General features: G+C 41.7%; 2 protein-coding genes and 1 long non-coding RNA gene across 4 annotated transcripts; 2 read left to right on the top strand and 1 right to left on the bottom strand.

The window, feature by feature from the left end:
* The first annotated feature begins 505 nt into the window (after positions 1 to 505).
* LOC110538518 (GTP-binding protein Rhes-like) lies at positions 506 to 2,266 on the top strand. Its single transcript, XM_021625384.2, has one exon. It carries the CDS (start codon positions 701 to 703, stop codon positions 1,325 to 1,327), a length of 627 nt encoding a protein of 208 aa, XP_021481059.1. The 5' UTR covers positions 506 to 700; the 3' UTR covers positions 1,328 to 2,266.
* Positions 2,267 to 4,192: 1,926 nt separating this feature from the next.
* Positions 4,193 to 8,013, top strand: LOC110538517. The gene is made up of 2 exons (XR_002475768.2): positions 4,193 to 4,298; positions 7,699 to 8,013. It is a non-coding gene; the product is annotated as an uncharacterized LOC110538517 (long non-coding RNA).
* Positions 5,059 to 16,138, bottom strand: LOC110538516 (phosphoribosyl pyrophosphate synthase-associated protein 1). 2 transcript variants are annotated; one of them, XM_021625382.2, is made up of 11 exons: positions 15,740 to 16,138; positions 15,123 to 15,175; positions 12,833 to 12,899; positions 12,250 to 12,422; positions 11,627 to 11,742; positions 11,457 to 11,512; positions 11,206 to 11,351; positions 10,154 to 10,198; positions 8,100 to 8,170; positions 7,757 to 7,903; positions 5,059 to 7,155 (listed from the first exon to the last, which is right to left on the bottom strand). In XM_021625382.2, exons 1-11 carry the CDS (start codon positions 15,820 to 15,822, stop codon positions 6,997 to 6,999), a joined length of 1,116 nt encoding a protein of 371 aa, XP_021481057.1. In that variant the 5' UTR covers positions 15,823 to 16,138; the 3' UTR covers positions 5,059 to 6,996. The 2 variants fall into 2 exon arrangements, with proteins under 2 accessions (XP_021481057.1, XP_021481058.1); XM_021625383.2 differs by lacking the exon at positions 10,154 to 10,198 and having other exon boundaries at positions 15,740 to 16,137.
* Positions 16,139 to 16,739: the final 601 nt, after the last annotated feature.

The following is a 16,739-nucleotide window of genomic DNA, read 5'->3' as shown; positions in this document are numbered from 1 at the left end:
ACAAAAATGGCCATTAATTATAATCATTCACATTTCCTGTTGGTGCAGGATTCATTTTCCTACTGTGAGAAACAGGTCAAATTAAGATCTGTACATACATATTGCATAAAAGAACAGTCAACATAGATTCTATAGTACACAAACACATAGGCTGATTTAACAATCCCATACACAGAGCAGACAATTGCTTGTTTGTGTGCAAAAGGTCTTATGAAAGTATATCATGGGTATACAAAAATCATGGGTATACAAAAATCATCTCACTGCAAACAATGCATCCTACATACACCTGCTGGTTTGGGCTCACTCCTATCCATCTCCTCCCTCCTTCGCAATGGGATTCTGTCATTTGCATGAGTCTTTCTGATTGGCTGCTTTGAATTCACTCAAAGAGACACTCCACTCTCCTGATTGGACGAGAGCAGGAGGGGGCTTGGAATCTCTGATTGAGAAAGACCATAAATAGCATGCACAGGCAACCAGACATACACAGATGCAACTGCCAGCTACTCTCAGTGATTTACTACTACAACCTACCACACTGTCCCTGTTTACTGACTAACTCCAGCAGCTTCTGCAGCAGAGTCCAACTTCTCCATCCTCTCAAAATGATCAAGGAGAGTTATTTTGTAACAAAATCAGAATTTTAAGTCTTCAAAAAGAAGACAGTGTTAGAGGAAGTGTGTCAGAGGAAGTCATCATGTCTCTAGAAGTGAAGGAGAAGACGGAGGTGCGTCTGGTGTTCCTGGGGGCAGCTGGCGTGGGAAAGACAGCCCTGATCAGCCGCTTCCTCCAGGACACATTCGAACCCAAGCACCGGCGCACCGTGGAGGAACTGCACAGCAAGGAGTTCGACATCGGAGGGGCCAAGGTCACCATCCACATCATGGACACCAGCGGCAGCTACTCCTTCCCGGCCATGAGGAAGCTCTGCATTCAGAACAGCGACGCGTTCGCCCTTGTGTACGCCATCAATGACCCTGACTCCCTGGAGGCTGTCAAGAGCCTGCGAGACGAGATCCTGGCGGTCAAAGAAGACAAGTTCACACCCATCGTGGTGGTCGGCAACAAGACGGACCGGCATGGCGAGCGGACGGTGTCCAGCGAAGACGTGCTGTCCACTGTGGAGCTGGACTGGAACAACAGCTTCTTGGAGACGTCTGCCAAGGAGAACAACAACGTACTGGAGGTGTTCAGGGTGCTGCTGCAACAAGCCAACCTGCCCAGCCGGCTGAGCCCCGCACTGAGACGACGCAGGGAGACCTTCCCCAAAGACGGCAACAAACGGCCCCCCATGAACAAGACCAACAGCTGCCTAATTTCCTAAGGCAGAGGGGCTGGAGGGGTCTGACAGACAGACAGGGGCCAGAGAGGCTGAGGATGGGGACCCGAAGCTGGGTCATTGTTAAAGACAAACACAGTGGTGTTGAATGTGCTACTACTGCTGCTGCTATAGACCGTGCTGCTGAGTTGGAGTCTGACGGCTTCAATTCCCTGTAAGCCTCCTCATCTAACCATCCTAAGTATCTCCACCACAGCATTTCCACTGAAGTAGAGGAAAGGAACACTGACTGTTAAAGGGGAAGCGGAACTAATGACATCACACAGGTGCGGGACATTGATAAAGCTGAAAATAAATGAAAAAAGTGCACTGAATGTCCTGAATGTGGTGGTGTCATTGTTAAAAATATACTGTGACAGTGCAAAAGTGGCAATGAGCTTACTTTGTCAAGTTTTCAATCTATGTCCTACTATGTTACTGTTGTGTTTGCCTTTTGTAAGTGTTGACAGTGTTCACTTGCAATAACTGTGAAGATAGACAGTTGTGACTAATTGGGCAAAAGCTGCATTTGGACAATGTGTCATGAGAGCTTTTTTATTCATCAAGTGAAGTTTCTTTGTGACAAATCTTTATTTTGCTTGTCATGGCAACAAAGCATAGTATGTTCTGAGTCAACTCTGGTTGCGTTCCTCATTCTATAATACCAATTTGTTGTTTGGCAATATTCATATGCACTTGGAGTTATTTTGCACAGATATCATTATTTATTAAAAAACGTACAAAATGTGTTAAAATATAAATTATATAGAGTGTATTGTTTTTCTATGAATATTTGAAGTACATGTTGATAATTAAATCATGTTTATTCACCAAAACAGTATAACAAATACGTTATGGCTTTATTACTTGTTGTATATATATATATATTGTCTATTCATGATAAATAAATAATTATTATATATCAAAGTATTAGTCATGGTCATTTTCGGTGGACTCATTTTGGCAGGGGCTTATTGGAAACGAAAGTGCAATAAACTAATGGCCAAGTAATAACACATCTGGTATGAGGTGTGACAAGGACTTATTTATCATGCAAACATCAAATCTCTTTACCCAAGTCAAAACTCAACAAGCCAGAGACTGTATAACAGACTAGCCAGAGATAATACTTAGAACAACTTACAAAGCAATACCCCCAAAAATCTGTCCATTTCCAGTATGATTGCAGCAGAGACCTGGCCAAGCTCTGGAATAAATAAAAATAACATAAACAAGCATACAATCAACAAGACACGTGGAAATGTGGTTATGCTGACAATAAAATCAGCTTCAGTACCAGGGGTGTAGAATCATCCCAAAACATACCAGTATCACAAATCCACTTCCTCAAAATTCACTTCCTCCCAAAACCGTCAACAGGTATCCTACCTCTTCAAGCATCTTCACCATCCTACCCATGCTAGATTACGGAGACGCAATTTGTAGATCGGCAGGTAAAGGTGTTCTCGAGCGGCTAGATGTTCTTTACCATTCGGCTATCAGATTTGCCACCAATGCTCCTTAAAGGACACATCAGTGCACTCTATGCTCCTCTGTAAACTGGTCATCTCTGTATACATGTCGCAAGACCCACTGGTTGAAGCTTATTTATAAAACCCTCTTAGACCTCACTCCCCCCTATCTGGGATATCTACTGCAGCCCTCATCCTCCACATTGAACACCCGTTCTGCCAGTCACATTCTGTTAAAGGTCCCCAAAGCACTCACATCCCTGGGTTGCTCCTCTTTTCAGTTCGCTGCGGCTAGTGACTGGAACAAGCTGCAAAAAAACACTCAAACTGGACAGTTTTATCTCCATCTCTTCATTCAAAGACTCGATCATGGACACTCTTACTGACAGTTGTGGCTGCTTTGCGTGATGTATTGTTGTCTCTACCTTCTTGCCCTTTGTGCTGTTGTCTGTGCCCAATAATGTTTGTACCATGTTTTGTGCTGCTGCCATGTTGTGTTGCTACCATGTTGTTGTTGTCATGTTGTGTTGCTACCATGCTGTGTTGTCATGTGTCGCTGCCTTACTATGTTGTCTTAGGTCTCTCTTTATGTAGTGTTGTGGTGTCTCTTGTCGTGATGTGTGTTTGGTCCTATATTATATTTTTTATCCCAGCCCCCGTCCCCGCAGGAGGCCTTTTGGTAGGCCATCATTGTAAATAAGAATGTGTCCTTAACTGACTTGCCTAGCTAAATAAAATATTAAATTAAAATGTTAAAATGTCACCAGTTACAGTAAGTTGTCTCACATTACCCTCTAGTGGTAGGCCTATATGTTTTTGACATTGCTAGTCTGTCACACAACGCACCTTGAAATCTATGGGGAAACCTGTTAGTTAATACAAAACCTGGCCAGAGCAGAAATAAAATACTAGGGAACCTCTCACTGTGCCAGACAAAAGACCATTGTTTGTGCAGCTCGGCAGGATGTCAACTTGTTCCTCCAATGCCCAGATCATTGACATGGCTAGTAACAGAAACCATTCTGCAGGGAATCATGTCTAGGTTCCATATGAAAAGAGTGTGAAATTCTCACATAAGGATCTACTTTCCTGATCAATGCATCATTAACCTGACACTGACACAAATAATGTCAGTTATATAATATGGTTGCATGGACATTAGCTATCTATGTGAACTTCCTGTAACTATCTGTATCAACAATTACCAGCAGATAATGTTTCCATAGTAACAATCAGAATCCAGTATAAGTGTAATGAAAGTTAAGACTGTAACAACTGTGCTCTAGTGATAATTCTAATATATAGTGCTGTGCACACACATAAATATGTTTCCCCTTTCCAACCACACACAGAGACATGGTGCATTGTTTCCCTCTGCCCAGACGAGGAAGTGACCTATGATCTGTGACACTCTAGTTCCTCTTTGGGTCCTGTTTAAACACACAGCTGTCGATGCACCAGCTAGTTCACACCATCAACACTCACCGACAGAGACCCACACTCAGGTGCGTACCACTCTCTCCGGGGTTGGAAGGGCTTCTGTTTACCATCTATCAAAACTTAAATGTACAATTTATTTTATAGGTGATGGGCCTACTTACAGCTCCTAAATATTATGCATGCAAATTATTTTCTGTGATCCAAGACTTCAAAGGGCCAACATCAGAAGTCAGCACTTCTAGTTAAGAGATTCTATTACTAGTCTATAATTTCTTTGTCATACCTTTTTACAGTTCTTAGGAGTGGTGGTGAAGAATTTTAGCATGTGCATCCTTACCAATGCCTCCACTGCAAGGGATAAGAGTTTTCTAGTCCGTCTCTGCCCCTCGACTTGGTCAAAGCTCCTCAGTGATGAGTAGAAACCTGAGAAGTTTGGAACAAGTAAAGGGTCCCTGACTTCATCTGAAGAAGTTCTCACTGTACTGTCCACTCACTGCATTAGGTAGCTATACTACAACAACACAAACCAGAAGTAATGTTCTCTGATCAAAGTGTAGATAAAACTCAATGGTATTTTCCCCTGATCAAGTATAACAACTGACAATATTGGGATTGTACAATGGTCAAATAATTGTGTAATTATAAATCAATAGTTCTGGGATCTGATGAAGGTTGACCTGAATAATGTGAAGGGTTCATTTTAACAGAAGAGTAAATTGATTGTTAAGACTAGAGATACTACAATTCTCCAGAATAAAATGAACTGGTTACATTATTAAACACATAACAATTTTGTTCACCAATAAAAAGTCTGGCAAAAACAAATGAAGCCAAATGTTTATTTTAACTTACAAAAAATTGGATGCAGACACCAATTATTCGATTAAATCATAAACTCATAAAATAGGCTACATCAAGATCAGACAATGAGAGTGAAGTAACAAATCAATGTGCTATCGGAAGACATGGATATGAGTTGGCATAGCAACAGCTATTTCTCTCCAAGAAGGACCTTTCCTCATGTCTGTACCACACACAGGTATAGTTAGCGGTTTACAATTAGCACATCCTACAGGATAACAAAGGAACGAATGTCAACAACAAAAGTAACAAAGAATGGTAAAGAGAAAGTTCTGCGGAACGGAATGCAACACATTTACATTTGCAGACTTTGCTGTACCAGAGACATAGGCACAAGCATTAAGAGCGCTTTTTCTTCACATACATTATGAATTTGCCTCAGAAACATATCTCCCTGAGCTTAAAGCTCCAACAGAGGGTTCAGACACGACTTCCCTTGAACATCAGTTTGACTATTAGTCCACATCTTTTCATAGGGGACACTAAATGGTAAAGGGTCACGATTACAATTTCTATATTCAAAACCATGACCTCAGCATGGACACATAATGCATATATTGTCAGTATTTCTGAATGCCAATGAGAAGCAACAAGACTATATAGGAAAGTCTACTTCAGAGTCAGGATGTCATATCCCCCTTTAATATAAAAGGTTAATTCCATTCAGATCATCATGACATTTGTTAGTTACACAGAGAACAGTTGACTGACTGGACCAATACAGTAACAATGACTAGGACAGTGTTTGGGATTCAAACATGGTGGGTCAAAATGTCCTAATCTGTGGCCTAATGTGTGGTGGTAGACAATACATGTGGTCTTATTAGATGTATTTGGTGAGTCAGCCTGAATTCACGAGGCTTAGGTGTCACACAGAACTGGTTGGGAGCTGCTGTACTAGGGTTCATTTAGCTTTGTTCTCAGTAGGTTTTGCATTAACACACCTGCATCTAAATGCAAAGCAGTCACAGTGCTCGGTAGGCCTGGAGGGCCAGGGGTGTAGGGGGAAATGATTCAAGCAATAAGTGATGTTATTGGGAAGATACTTAAAAAGAGTGAAATAGGGTCAACCTCCTTCATAACGGAGAACTGAAGAAAAAGCCATCATTAGATATGTTGACAGTGGCTAGACCAGGGGTGAGCAATCATTTTGGCTCAAGGGCCACATCGGGATTTCAACATTTATCAGAAGGCCGCACAGATTTTTTTCAAAAGCAATTTGTGGGCCAGAAAAAGGTCAGTTTGAAAAAAATATCAGTCTATTATAATATCTACATACTTTTTTATCTAGCTTCAGACGTTCAAGAGTGGCCTGGAGTTTTTGACCCAAAATAATATATAATTTTTCCCACCCCTGGGCTAGACAAGAAAAGCTAGTTATCATAACACTCACCCTACACCTTTTACTCAGGTGGGAAAAACAGTGAACAGTGAACCAACAAAATAACAAATCCCTTCATATCTTGAAGCATGGAGGAATTAAAAAAGACATGAAACTACCATGGAGGTGAGGTACAGTAATTCATGCATTGCTGGTTTGCCAGACCTTAGCATAGTAAGGCAAAAAAACCCACAAAAGACCTGACAACAAATACGCATGTTAAATCAACCTTTTAGTATTGCTCAACTTTTTGTTTCTTTTATCGCTTTTATTGAGCAACTCCATGTTATGTTTCGGGCACTAAAAGCTGATGAAAATGCATTTTATTGGTTTGTAAGAGGGGATATGATGACGGTACTCCCCCTCGTCCTAGTCATCAGAACTAGGCTGTGTGTGAAGGTGCAGACAACAGGGACAGTATGCATTTCTAGCACTGTGGAGAGAGGAGGGGAGCATAGCGTGTATACCACCGGTTTTCTCCTAACACCTCACCTAGCACAAACTCAACCCTGTCTCTGGCCCTAGTCGTCCACCGTGATGTTGCGGAACAGGTAGGCCATGGACTCCCCGTTATGGATGCGGCGGATGGCCTCGGCCAGGATCATACTGACGTCCACTGTCTTGATCTTGGGACACTGGAGCTTCTGTACCTCGTGAGGGACGGTGTTAGTCACCACCACCTGGGGGGCAGACAGACAAGGCACAGAGTAGGAAACACCATAATGAAGGTTGGCCGTGTGCAGTAGATCACCCGCTGCTTTCAACCATTCGTTGGTGTGGTCTATTTAGTCTCATACCCAGACTGAACTGTGCCTGACTACCATATCTTATAACAGCCTTTATACAGGCGATGAAACATTCCTACGAATCAAGTTGCAATAGCTTGCACACAGGTGGTACATAGAAAGTGTTGCCAGTGCCTTTCTTTTGTAAAGTGACTGAAAAGCTTTTACGATGAGGAACTGAGCACTTCCCCATTCAAGATGTAGTGATAAATTCAGAACACAGGGCTGCTGTTACAGATGTAGGATCTTAATTTGATCACCCTGTTGCAGGAAATGTAATGCAAGAAATCTAAAACTTGTAGTGTAATTGAAGTTTAAAAAGGCTTCTGAAGTTTATCATTTCCACTTGATTTTCCCCTCATGAAAAATGTATCAACCCCTCAAAAAACCTCTATTAATTATAATCCACATAATAATTCACATTTCCTGTTGCTGCAGGATTATTTTCCTGCTGTAGCAGACTGTCTGAAATGAAGATCCTACATCTGTATCTCACCTCGTCGATGGCGGACTCCTCAATAAGACGGGGGGCATCGGCAGACAGCAGCCCATGTGTAGCCATGATGTAGATCTTATAAGCTCCTCTCTCCTTCAGAATCTCAGCTGCCGCCACAAAGTCCTCCACGTCGTCGATGATGTCATCCTGGGAAAGAACGGCAACCACGGGATTGGAAATTATGTGCGCCTGTAGTTCCTTCATCCATAATCTAAGGCTGTCATATTCTGTTATTAAATACAATGTGGCAAAATGTTGCAAATTCATTTCAATTGCCTCATTTTAGCACAGGCCTTGCAGGACAAAACCACAAATGGCCCAAACAAATGGGCACATTTCTTACAACAATGATGGCGATTCTTCCTCCCACATCTCCTACAACAGTGATCGGGGGCTTCTCCTTGGCCATCATTACTGAAAAGGAAGAACAAACTGGTCACTGCTAGTCATCACATACAGTATCCATAGGCATAAACAGTCAAACTAATGAGGATACATCTCAGAGTAGATTGGGTAAAATGGGTTCAAAAGTATGAGCTTTCCACAATTACAAAGTCCAATTTCAATCACTGTTATGATTATGTATTCTTCAATTAATAGTTGATGTTCCATGCAATTCCCCCCCTACTGGGTAACTGACTCTTTTCAAAATGAGATGTAATTGGGAAATTAGATAAATTCTGTCAATTGTCCCAATTATACCCTTATAGATTTAAATGGAATGCCAAACTCATTCCAGCACAAGGATAATCAAAATGACAGGATTTTTGCCCAGCATACCCAATCAGACACTGATATTAAATTGCCTCCACTACACACTGTCTGCTCAGAGCTCAGTGCAGACATTTGGCAACAGTTTGCATATGACAATATGCACAACCTAATCTTGTCGTTAATCCATCAAAAACGATAGAGGCAGACAAGCACTGATGAGGTAATCACACGCTTACTAATGTTCCAGGTTTGTCTTATTGAACACCACTGTTGTCAGTCAATGGGGGAAGCGCACAATCAGCGGATGGACAATCAGACAGCCAGAGTGGGGAAGCTGATTGTGGGAGTGGAAGCTAGAGATGAGTAGGGAACACAGGTTCATGCCAGGAACACATTCCTTCCTGGAACACATGCCTTCCTTACAGGGGACCACACACAAGCAATAATAAGCACTGGAACATTTCAGCTTTTCAAAATGCATCAACATCACCACTAGGTCTTAAAACCTTCTGTAGTCTTGAAGAGGTACTACCTAGAATATTTTCAGGTAGAATATAGAAATTAATCAAAATGATCTAGTAAAAACTATAGTTAGGCCTACACATATGTTAGAGATAAACTTGTCTTGGATATATGAGGCAAGAGTTGAAAAGCCTGAAGATCTCAGCAATCCTCTCAATGATGCTAGAAGCCAGCATTGCTGGGCTAAGGAATATGCTATAATATGCTATAATACAACTAATATGTGATAGTCATGGTCTGAGGTTATAAGCAGGTCATATTCACACCCAAACCAGTAGATGTGTTGTTATTGACATGTAGGGTCCACGTTTAGGATTTACAGTTATTTAAATGTGGGAAGGCCCAAGGTGTGTGACACAGCAGCCCACTGGTTTGTATGGGCAGCAGGGAAGAGGGTGAACACAACATAACCCTGACCTGACCTACTGTGGTGTACTGTACTGTGTGTTCAGCAGCACACACAAGAACAACATGTTGCCACCCACCCAAAAATCTGGATCTTTGCTTTAGATTCTGAAAAAAATGATTATCTTGTTTCCTCTTCCTATCATGATGTATTAGGCCTATATATCAACGGCATGCTTAATTAGTATTCAAAACATGCATTTCTGAAGGCCAGGTGTTAATCAGACTCCTTCGGGCGAGGCTTCAATAGGGAAGCATGATGTGTTGATTGGCAAGATGAGTCCGGATGAAAATATAAACATGTATCTGGGAGAAATGGTTCCATTTGTCAGATGATTGAAGAGAGTCTCACAAAGCAACTAACGGAGGGCTTTCAGGACATCTTGCAGAACAGTCTGAAGTCTCTGCCTCTGACATCGGCCCACTGCTGGAGACCTGACTCTGGATCAAGGAAGACATTGATCCATTCCTGATGAGGATCTCATCTACAGTATGCAGTGAGGGTATATAGGCGTCAGTACACCTATTATGGATCTGTAGCGCTGGACCACATCAACTAACTGATCCAGATCATTTGTAATTGGTCCATTGATTGTCTTTGTTATGCTTTCCTCAATCACAACTGAGGACCTTGCACTTAAGACTGTTTGTTGGCAAGATGATTCGAAAACCCTTGATCACTACATGCACGCATTTAGGAACCATTTGGAGAGGAACCATTTGGTGGTCAAAAGGGAATTAAGTTTACGGTCGTACTTGGGAGCTCTATGCCTGGGAACGGAGCTTGTTGTTTGCTGCCAGCTATTATCAACAAATAAACACCACGTTAACACACATCCACAGAGACTGGACATAACAGACTACAAAGACATAAAGCCAGGACTGGGAAAATCCTCTTACATGAAGCAAAATCTTTAAAGCTAACCCGTGAAGAATCCAAAACCATTCCACTAAGCTTATTCATTCAAGAAATGTGTAGGACAGTTTGCAACTGACCCAGGCTTACAATAAGAGGATTTTTAAAGTCAAGGATAATTAATTAAGTAAATAATACAAATATTATTACAAACACTAAAGCTGAAGGGGGACACAGCCAGTTGGCATAATAAATAATCTGGAGTCATTTGCCAATGACACAAAGCCCAGACAGAAAGTCTGACCATGTTGTCAGACCCGACTGTTTTAACAGCCTTACCGCAAATGTACTGAGAAAATGAGACATCTCCAATAACAAGTTACTGTCATTCTCTCAAAATGAAAAACAAAATGTATGTTCTCTTATTCAAAATGTCATTTTTAAACATGCAAATCATTCTAAAACGATTTGGTATGAATGCCTTTACATTTTAGGGAGGCTACGGTCGCAACATTAGTAGAGGCAGTGTATGTGTGGAATTAGAACGTGCAGTAAATAGGTTACACAATTCAAGATCCTTTAAAAATAATGTCAGGTGTTGAAATGGTTATAGCAGAATCATCACTTATGAAGCTGTTAGTGCTGACATTAAATCCATATGATGAGGATTTTGCCATGGATATTTTGGGGGTTTGAAATAATTATTCAAATAATTCAGAGAGTTGAACATTTCACACTACACTTATATTATATTTTTGGATGCAACCATTGACGAGTACAGGCATCTATGCATCCATCTATATCTTACAGACACAGCCTGACCAACACTAAAGAATTGGGGAAGCTACAGACAAAGATACAGTTTCAATTTGATCTGATGGCAGACTAACGACAACTACACCTGGCTAGTTACCAAGCTATAAGCTATATAGGGCTTCTAGAGAGGTCTTACAAGGCAACTCCAGCCCAGGGTGTCCTGAGGTGTTACGGACACAGGGGGGAGAGTGTCGTCCGTCAGCCATGTCAGACTCTGAACACTGAGCCTCGCCATGCATCACTGCCAGGCCCAAACGCAGTCGCTCTGCATAGGACTGAGCTCTGAAAGACAACAGCAAGAAAACACCGGAGAAATGCAGACACCCTTTTACATTATTTACATTAGATGATCACACTCCAGGCCTCCGTAACTAAATAATATGTTACCTCTTAGCAGCAGACGGTGACTTTGCAACAATAATGGCGTTTCTGTAATCTGGGACCTGAAGGGAAGTGAGAGGAGCCCACATTTGACATTGAATAGGCTGCTGAGTGTAGTTTACTATCTTACAACTTTACTACCAGGCATGGCACATGAGCTACAGTGAGATGGTTACCTCCTCCTGGATGTACTGAAGCAGGAAGGGGGAGGCACGCAGGTTGTCCACTGGAAAACTGAAGAAGCCCTGAATCTCCTTCTGATGTAAGTCCATGGTGATGATGTGAGTTAAACCTGGAAGGAGAAAGAGAGAGGATGAGAAAAGAGACTGAAGAAACAGCAGACTGCTTTTAAGAGAGGGTGCAGAATGAGAAATCAGCCACAGAGGCAAGTTTAAAGGGAAATGTAAAATATTTCCCACTTTGAATTCCTCTCCAGCACAACCCCAACATCAACACGTGAAAATGGCACGTTTCTGTTTTGTAGTAAAAGAAATAGGTGGATACGTGCTTCCAATGACATCATCAACCAATTAGTAGACAATTAGAAGTCAATGCCTACTCATTATTGGTTAGAATCACATGACGCACACCGCTGACGACTTTGGAAACACTTGTCTTCCTCTATAATTTTTTCCACAAAACAAAAAAGTGCACCATTTTCACATATATTGATGTTGGGGTGGGGCTGCTTACAAATATGAAGTTGAAATATGTAGACATTTTCCTTTAACACAGATGGTCAAGGGCAATGTAAACAGTAAACTGTTAACACTTGCATACAGGCTGTACAGGCTGTTACCTGCTTTGGCTAGCATGGAAGCCAGCAGCTTGCACACTATGGAACCCCTTTTTCTCATCTTGCACTGCTTGCTGTAGGGGAAATAGGGAATGACCCCAATTATGTTCTTTGCACAGGAGGTCTTAAGGGCGTAGGCCATGACCAGCAGCTCCATGATGGCCGTGTTGACATCTCTGGTTAAAACAAGGGAAAAGTGTCAATAACAAATAATGGTCACATTTATGGTGCGGTCAGTGCAAACTCATACTGAGCAACTCTCCAGCAGAGGGCAACAGCATATGCTCAGTACAGCTTGTGCACGCCAAGTCAGATGACAGATAAGAGGATGGCTATTAATAACACTGGTAGCTATTCATATTATGGTAGATGAGCTTGTGCCTGATTTATAGTGTGTGAATCAAACAGGTTTGAATATGGGTATATGCAACCTAACACGTGATATGACTGTGTGAATACCCCTCCTACAACATTGCATTGATATGCATAGTCCTAAAGGCTGCACCACATTACACACACAGTATAGGTTTGTGTGTGTGTCCTAGAACAGAAGTGTGGAGGAGATGACATATTTCAGTCTACTCACCTGGGTATGGTCTGGATGATGAAGATAGTTTGGCCGCGAACAGATTCCTTCACGTCTACTCTGGTCTCTATCAAGGGTCACATAAAGTTGAATCAACAGCAAGTGTGGGTAAAATGCTAACTTTACACTTACAGCTCCCCAAATGTGCCTAGACTTGTTTATGTCAACTAGGGCATAACATTCAGTTCAGGCATAATTATCAAGCCATTGTAAATACTCATCTGTAACATGTCATGTTTTCCAAAAGAGAAAAATGCTTTGTATCAGGCCAAACAAATAAGTTGTATTTTGTATTAGCAGAGTAGGCAGAGTGACTGGGTTTCAACTAGGAGTTGGAACTGATTCAGGGAACAGAACCAATGTTTTTTTTTGAGGAACAGAATCGGGAACAAACGTGATCTATACTGTTCCGGAACAGAACAGTTATTTTAAAAGTATGGGAACCGGTTAATAACATAATTTTATGTTCCAGGTATTCTTTTCCAGTCCCACAAAAAAATGCAACAAAGTGCCTATGCAAAGCCCTCCCTCTCTCGCTCTCAATTTCAATTTCAGTCCCATCTCGCACCCTACACTTGTCTGTCCAATCCATGTAAAAAGCTTGCCTGCTCCATAGCAAGCTATTCTATCCGCACTAATTGGTGGTGATTTAATGTCGAACTAAATGTTTTAAAAAATCTTCAATTTCAGGAGGTTTAAAAAGGAACAGAAAGGAATGATATAAACCGTTTTTGGGGTTAGAAACAGTTCACAAATTAATTTTGCTGTCGGAACACTGCAAAAGAATGAAAAATAAAATTGATGGTTCTGTTCAGAACGAAATTGATTGGAAAATAATTTTGGTTCCAAACCTACAAAAATACAGTGCATTCGGAAAGTATTCAGACCCCTTCACTTTTTCCACATTTGTTACGTTACAACCTTCATCTAAAATTGATTACATGTTTTTCCCCCCATCTACACACAATACCCCATAAAGACAAAGAAAAAAAGTTAACAAATTAGTGCAAATATATTACAAATAAAAAACAGAAATATCACATTGACATAAGTATTCAGACCCTTTACTCAGTAATTTATTGAAGCATCTTTGGCAGCAATTACAGCCCTGAGTCTTCTTGGGTATGATGCTATAAGCTTGGCACACCTGTATTTGGGCAGTTTCTCCAATTCTTCAGGTTGGATATGGAACGTCGCTGCACAGCTACTTTCAGGTCTCTCCAGAGATGTTCGATCAGGTTCAAGTCCAGGCTCTGGCTGGGCCACTCAAGGACACTTGTCCCGAAGCCCCTCCTGCATTGTATCAGTTTTGTGCTATGGGTTGTTGTCCTGTTGGAAGGTGAACCTTCACCCCTGTGGTTCCAGGTTTCCTCCAGACGTGATGCTTGGCATACAATGGTCCGAGAGTCTTTAGGTGCCTTTCGGCAAACTCCAAGCGGGCTGTCATGTGCCTTTTACTGAGGAGTGGCTTCTGTCTGGCCACTCTACCATAAAGGCCTGATTGGTGGAGTGCTAGAGATGGTTGTCCTTCTGGAAGGTTCTCCCATCTTCACAGAGGAACTCTGGTGCTCTGTCAGAGTGACCATCGGGTTCTTGGTCACCTCCCTGACCAAGGCCCTTCAACCGGATTGCTCAGTTTGGCTGGGTGGCCAGCTCTATGTAAAGTCTTGGTGGTTCCAAACTTCTTCCAATTAAGAATGATAGAGGCCACTTGGGGACCTTCAATGCTGCAGAAATGTTTTGGTACCCTTCCCCAGATCTGTACCTCGACACAATCCTGTCTCGGAGCTATACGGACAATTCCTCTGACCACATGGCTTGGTTTTTGCTCTGACATGCACTGTCAACTGTGGGACCTTATATAGACAGGTGTGTGCCATTCCATGTCTAATCAACTGAATTTACCACAGGTTATAGATACATTTGAGTCTCATAGCAAAGGGTCTGAATACTTATGTAAATAAGTGATTTCAGTTACAAACATTTCTAAAAACCTGTTTTCACTTTGTCATTATGGGATATTGTGTGTAGATTGAGGAGTAAAATTTTTTTTTTAAATCAATTTTAGAATATTGGCTGTAACGTAACAAAATGAAGGGGTATGAATACTTTCCGAATGCACTGTATACCAGTGGAGGCTGCTGAGAGGAGGACGGCTCTGAATAATGTCTGGAATTGAGTCAATGGAAAGGTATCAAACACATGGTTTCCATGTTATTATTCCAATTATTATGAGCTGTCCTCCCCTCAGCAGCCTCCCCTGTTATATACATAATTGGTTTCAACTCACCTCTATTGGACTCTTGATAGACCACCGACTTGCCCAATTCAACTCCTAGTCGTCTGTGAAAAAACACCAGACAAATCAGTACAAGAGGTATGACACTGTGATGTGTCTTATTCAGACAGGACAGAGGCCCTGCATGGAAACTGATCCCACTCTGACTAAGCCTGCTGTACCGCTACCATTTGAAACCCAAGCAAACAAGCAACATGTTGTAATGTGTCACATTGTAATTCAGAGACAGTGGGCCCACTACCTTGCATATCTAGACATGGGAAGAGTTCAGCTAGATCACAGGCACTCGCTCCCTGTTTCAATGTCACTAACGTTAATAACAGACAGTTCCCAGTTTCACACAGCCGAGACACCCAACATTGTCTCACATTAAATCAATTCCCTTAAGCCTCTGAATGTCATTGTCAACATCTAGCAAATGACCAACTCATAAACCCAATCGATTAATGACAGTAAGCAAGACCCTTGGCTAAATTCAAATGACTTCATCTGTGGCCATGCACCTGCAAACACCAGCATACACATTTTAGCGAGCTAGCTAGCAACATTATCTGGTTAGGTATCTATCATAACACGTACATTTAGCCAGAACAATCAAATATACATACTCAGTTATCTTCTTGGCTAGTTCTGTACATGCTGCAGTAGAATTGGCAGAAAAGACCCGATAACCACTTTTTGCGACATTCATTCTGGCAGCTGGTTAGCTAGCACCTGTGTAACCCGCTAGCTAGCTTCTTCTCAAACTAACGTTACCACACTTGCAGCTTGCTAGCAAGCTAAGCTAACTGTTAGGTAGTCATACGAAGAAAGATACAAAAACGTGCGACGTTGATGTTAAAATGCACTTTGTTATTATTAGACCTTATTAAATCCAGTATAAATATAATCTCCCAAGATAGTTATGCTCGTTGAATTAAATAAATTGCTTGCGGCTAGCTCCTCTTTAGCTTTGCTGTCTGTCTGACTGTGTGTGGTTGGCTGGCTGTGCAAGACATGAACAACACAAAAAAAAAGAATCCTGAACCGAATCATAACACCAATCGGGTGAAGGTATTTTTTTATTTATTTGACAGACCTGCCGCCTGTTATTAGTTGAGTTAGCAATGTATGTATTTTTTGTTGGAAACGGGAGTGTTTTTTAATCAATAAATTATATAGATTCATGCACTGGGAGTCAAATAGCCCAAAGGCTGGCAGACAGCGATATTAAGTCGTTTCATTTCACCGTCCATCTTATTCTAATGTTGTATTTTATTTAACCAGGCAAGTCAGTTAAGAACAAATTCTTATCTAGAATAATGGCCCACCCCAGCCAAACCCGGACGACACTGGGCCAATTGTGTACCACCACCCTATGGGACTCCCAATCACAGCCAGATGTGAGTGCCTGTGCGAGTGCCTGTGATACAGCCTGGATTTGAACCAGGGAATGTAGTGACACCTCTTGCACTTAGACTACTGCGCCACTGGGCTGAATTTATTAGACGTGAATGAGAGGCTTGTAAGAAGCATGCCTCTTTGGAGAATTTAGTTCATCATTTGCTGGTCCTGCGTGCTCTGGGCATTACTTACTCAAATGAATGAAATTAGTCAAAAGATTTGTTA

The sequence above is a fragment of the Oncorhynchus mykiss genome, chromosome 12, assembly GCF_013265735.2.
Source record: "Oncorhynchus mykiss isolate Arlee chromosome 12, USDA_OmykA_1.1, whole genome shotgun sequence".
In the NCBI taxonomy this organism is placed as follows: Eukaryota; Metazoa; Chordata; class Actinopteri; order Salmoniformes; family Salmonidae; genus Oncorhynchus; species Oncorhynchus mykiss.
Note: the sequence above shows the minus strand (reverse complement) of the source record. Positions and strands in the feature narration are given on the sequence as shown.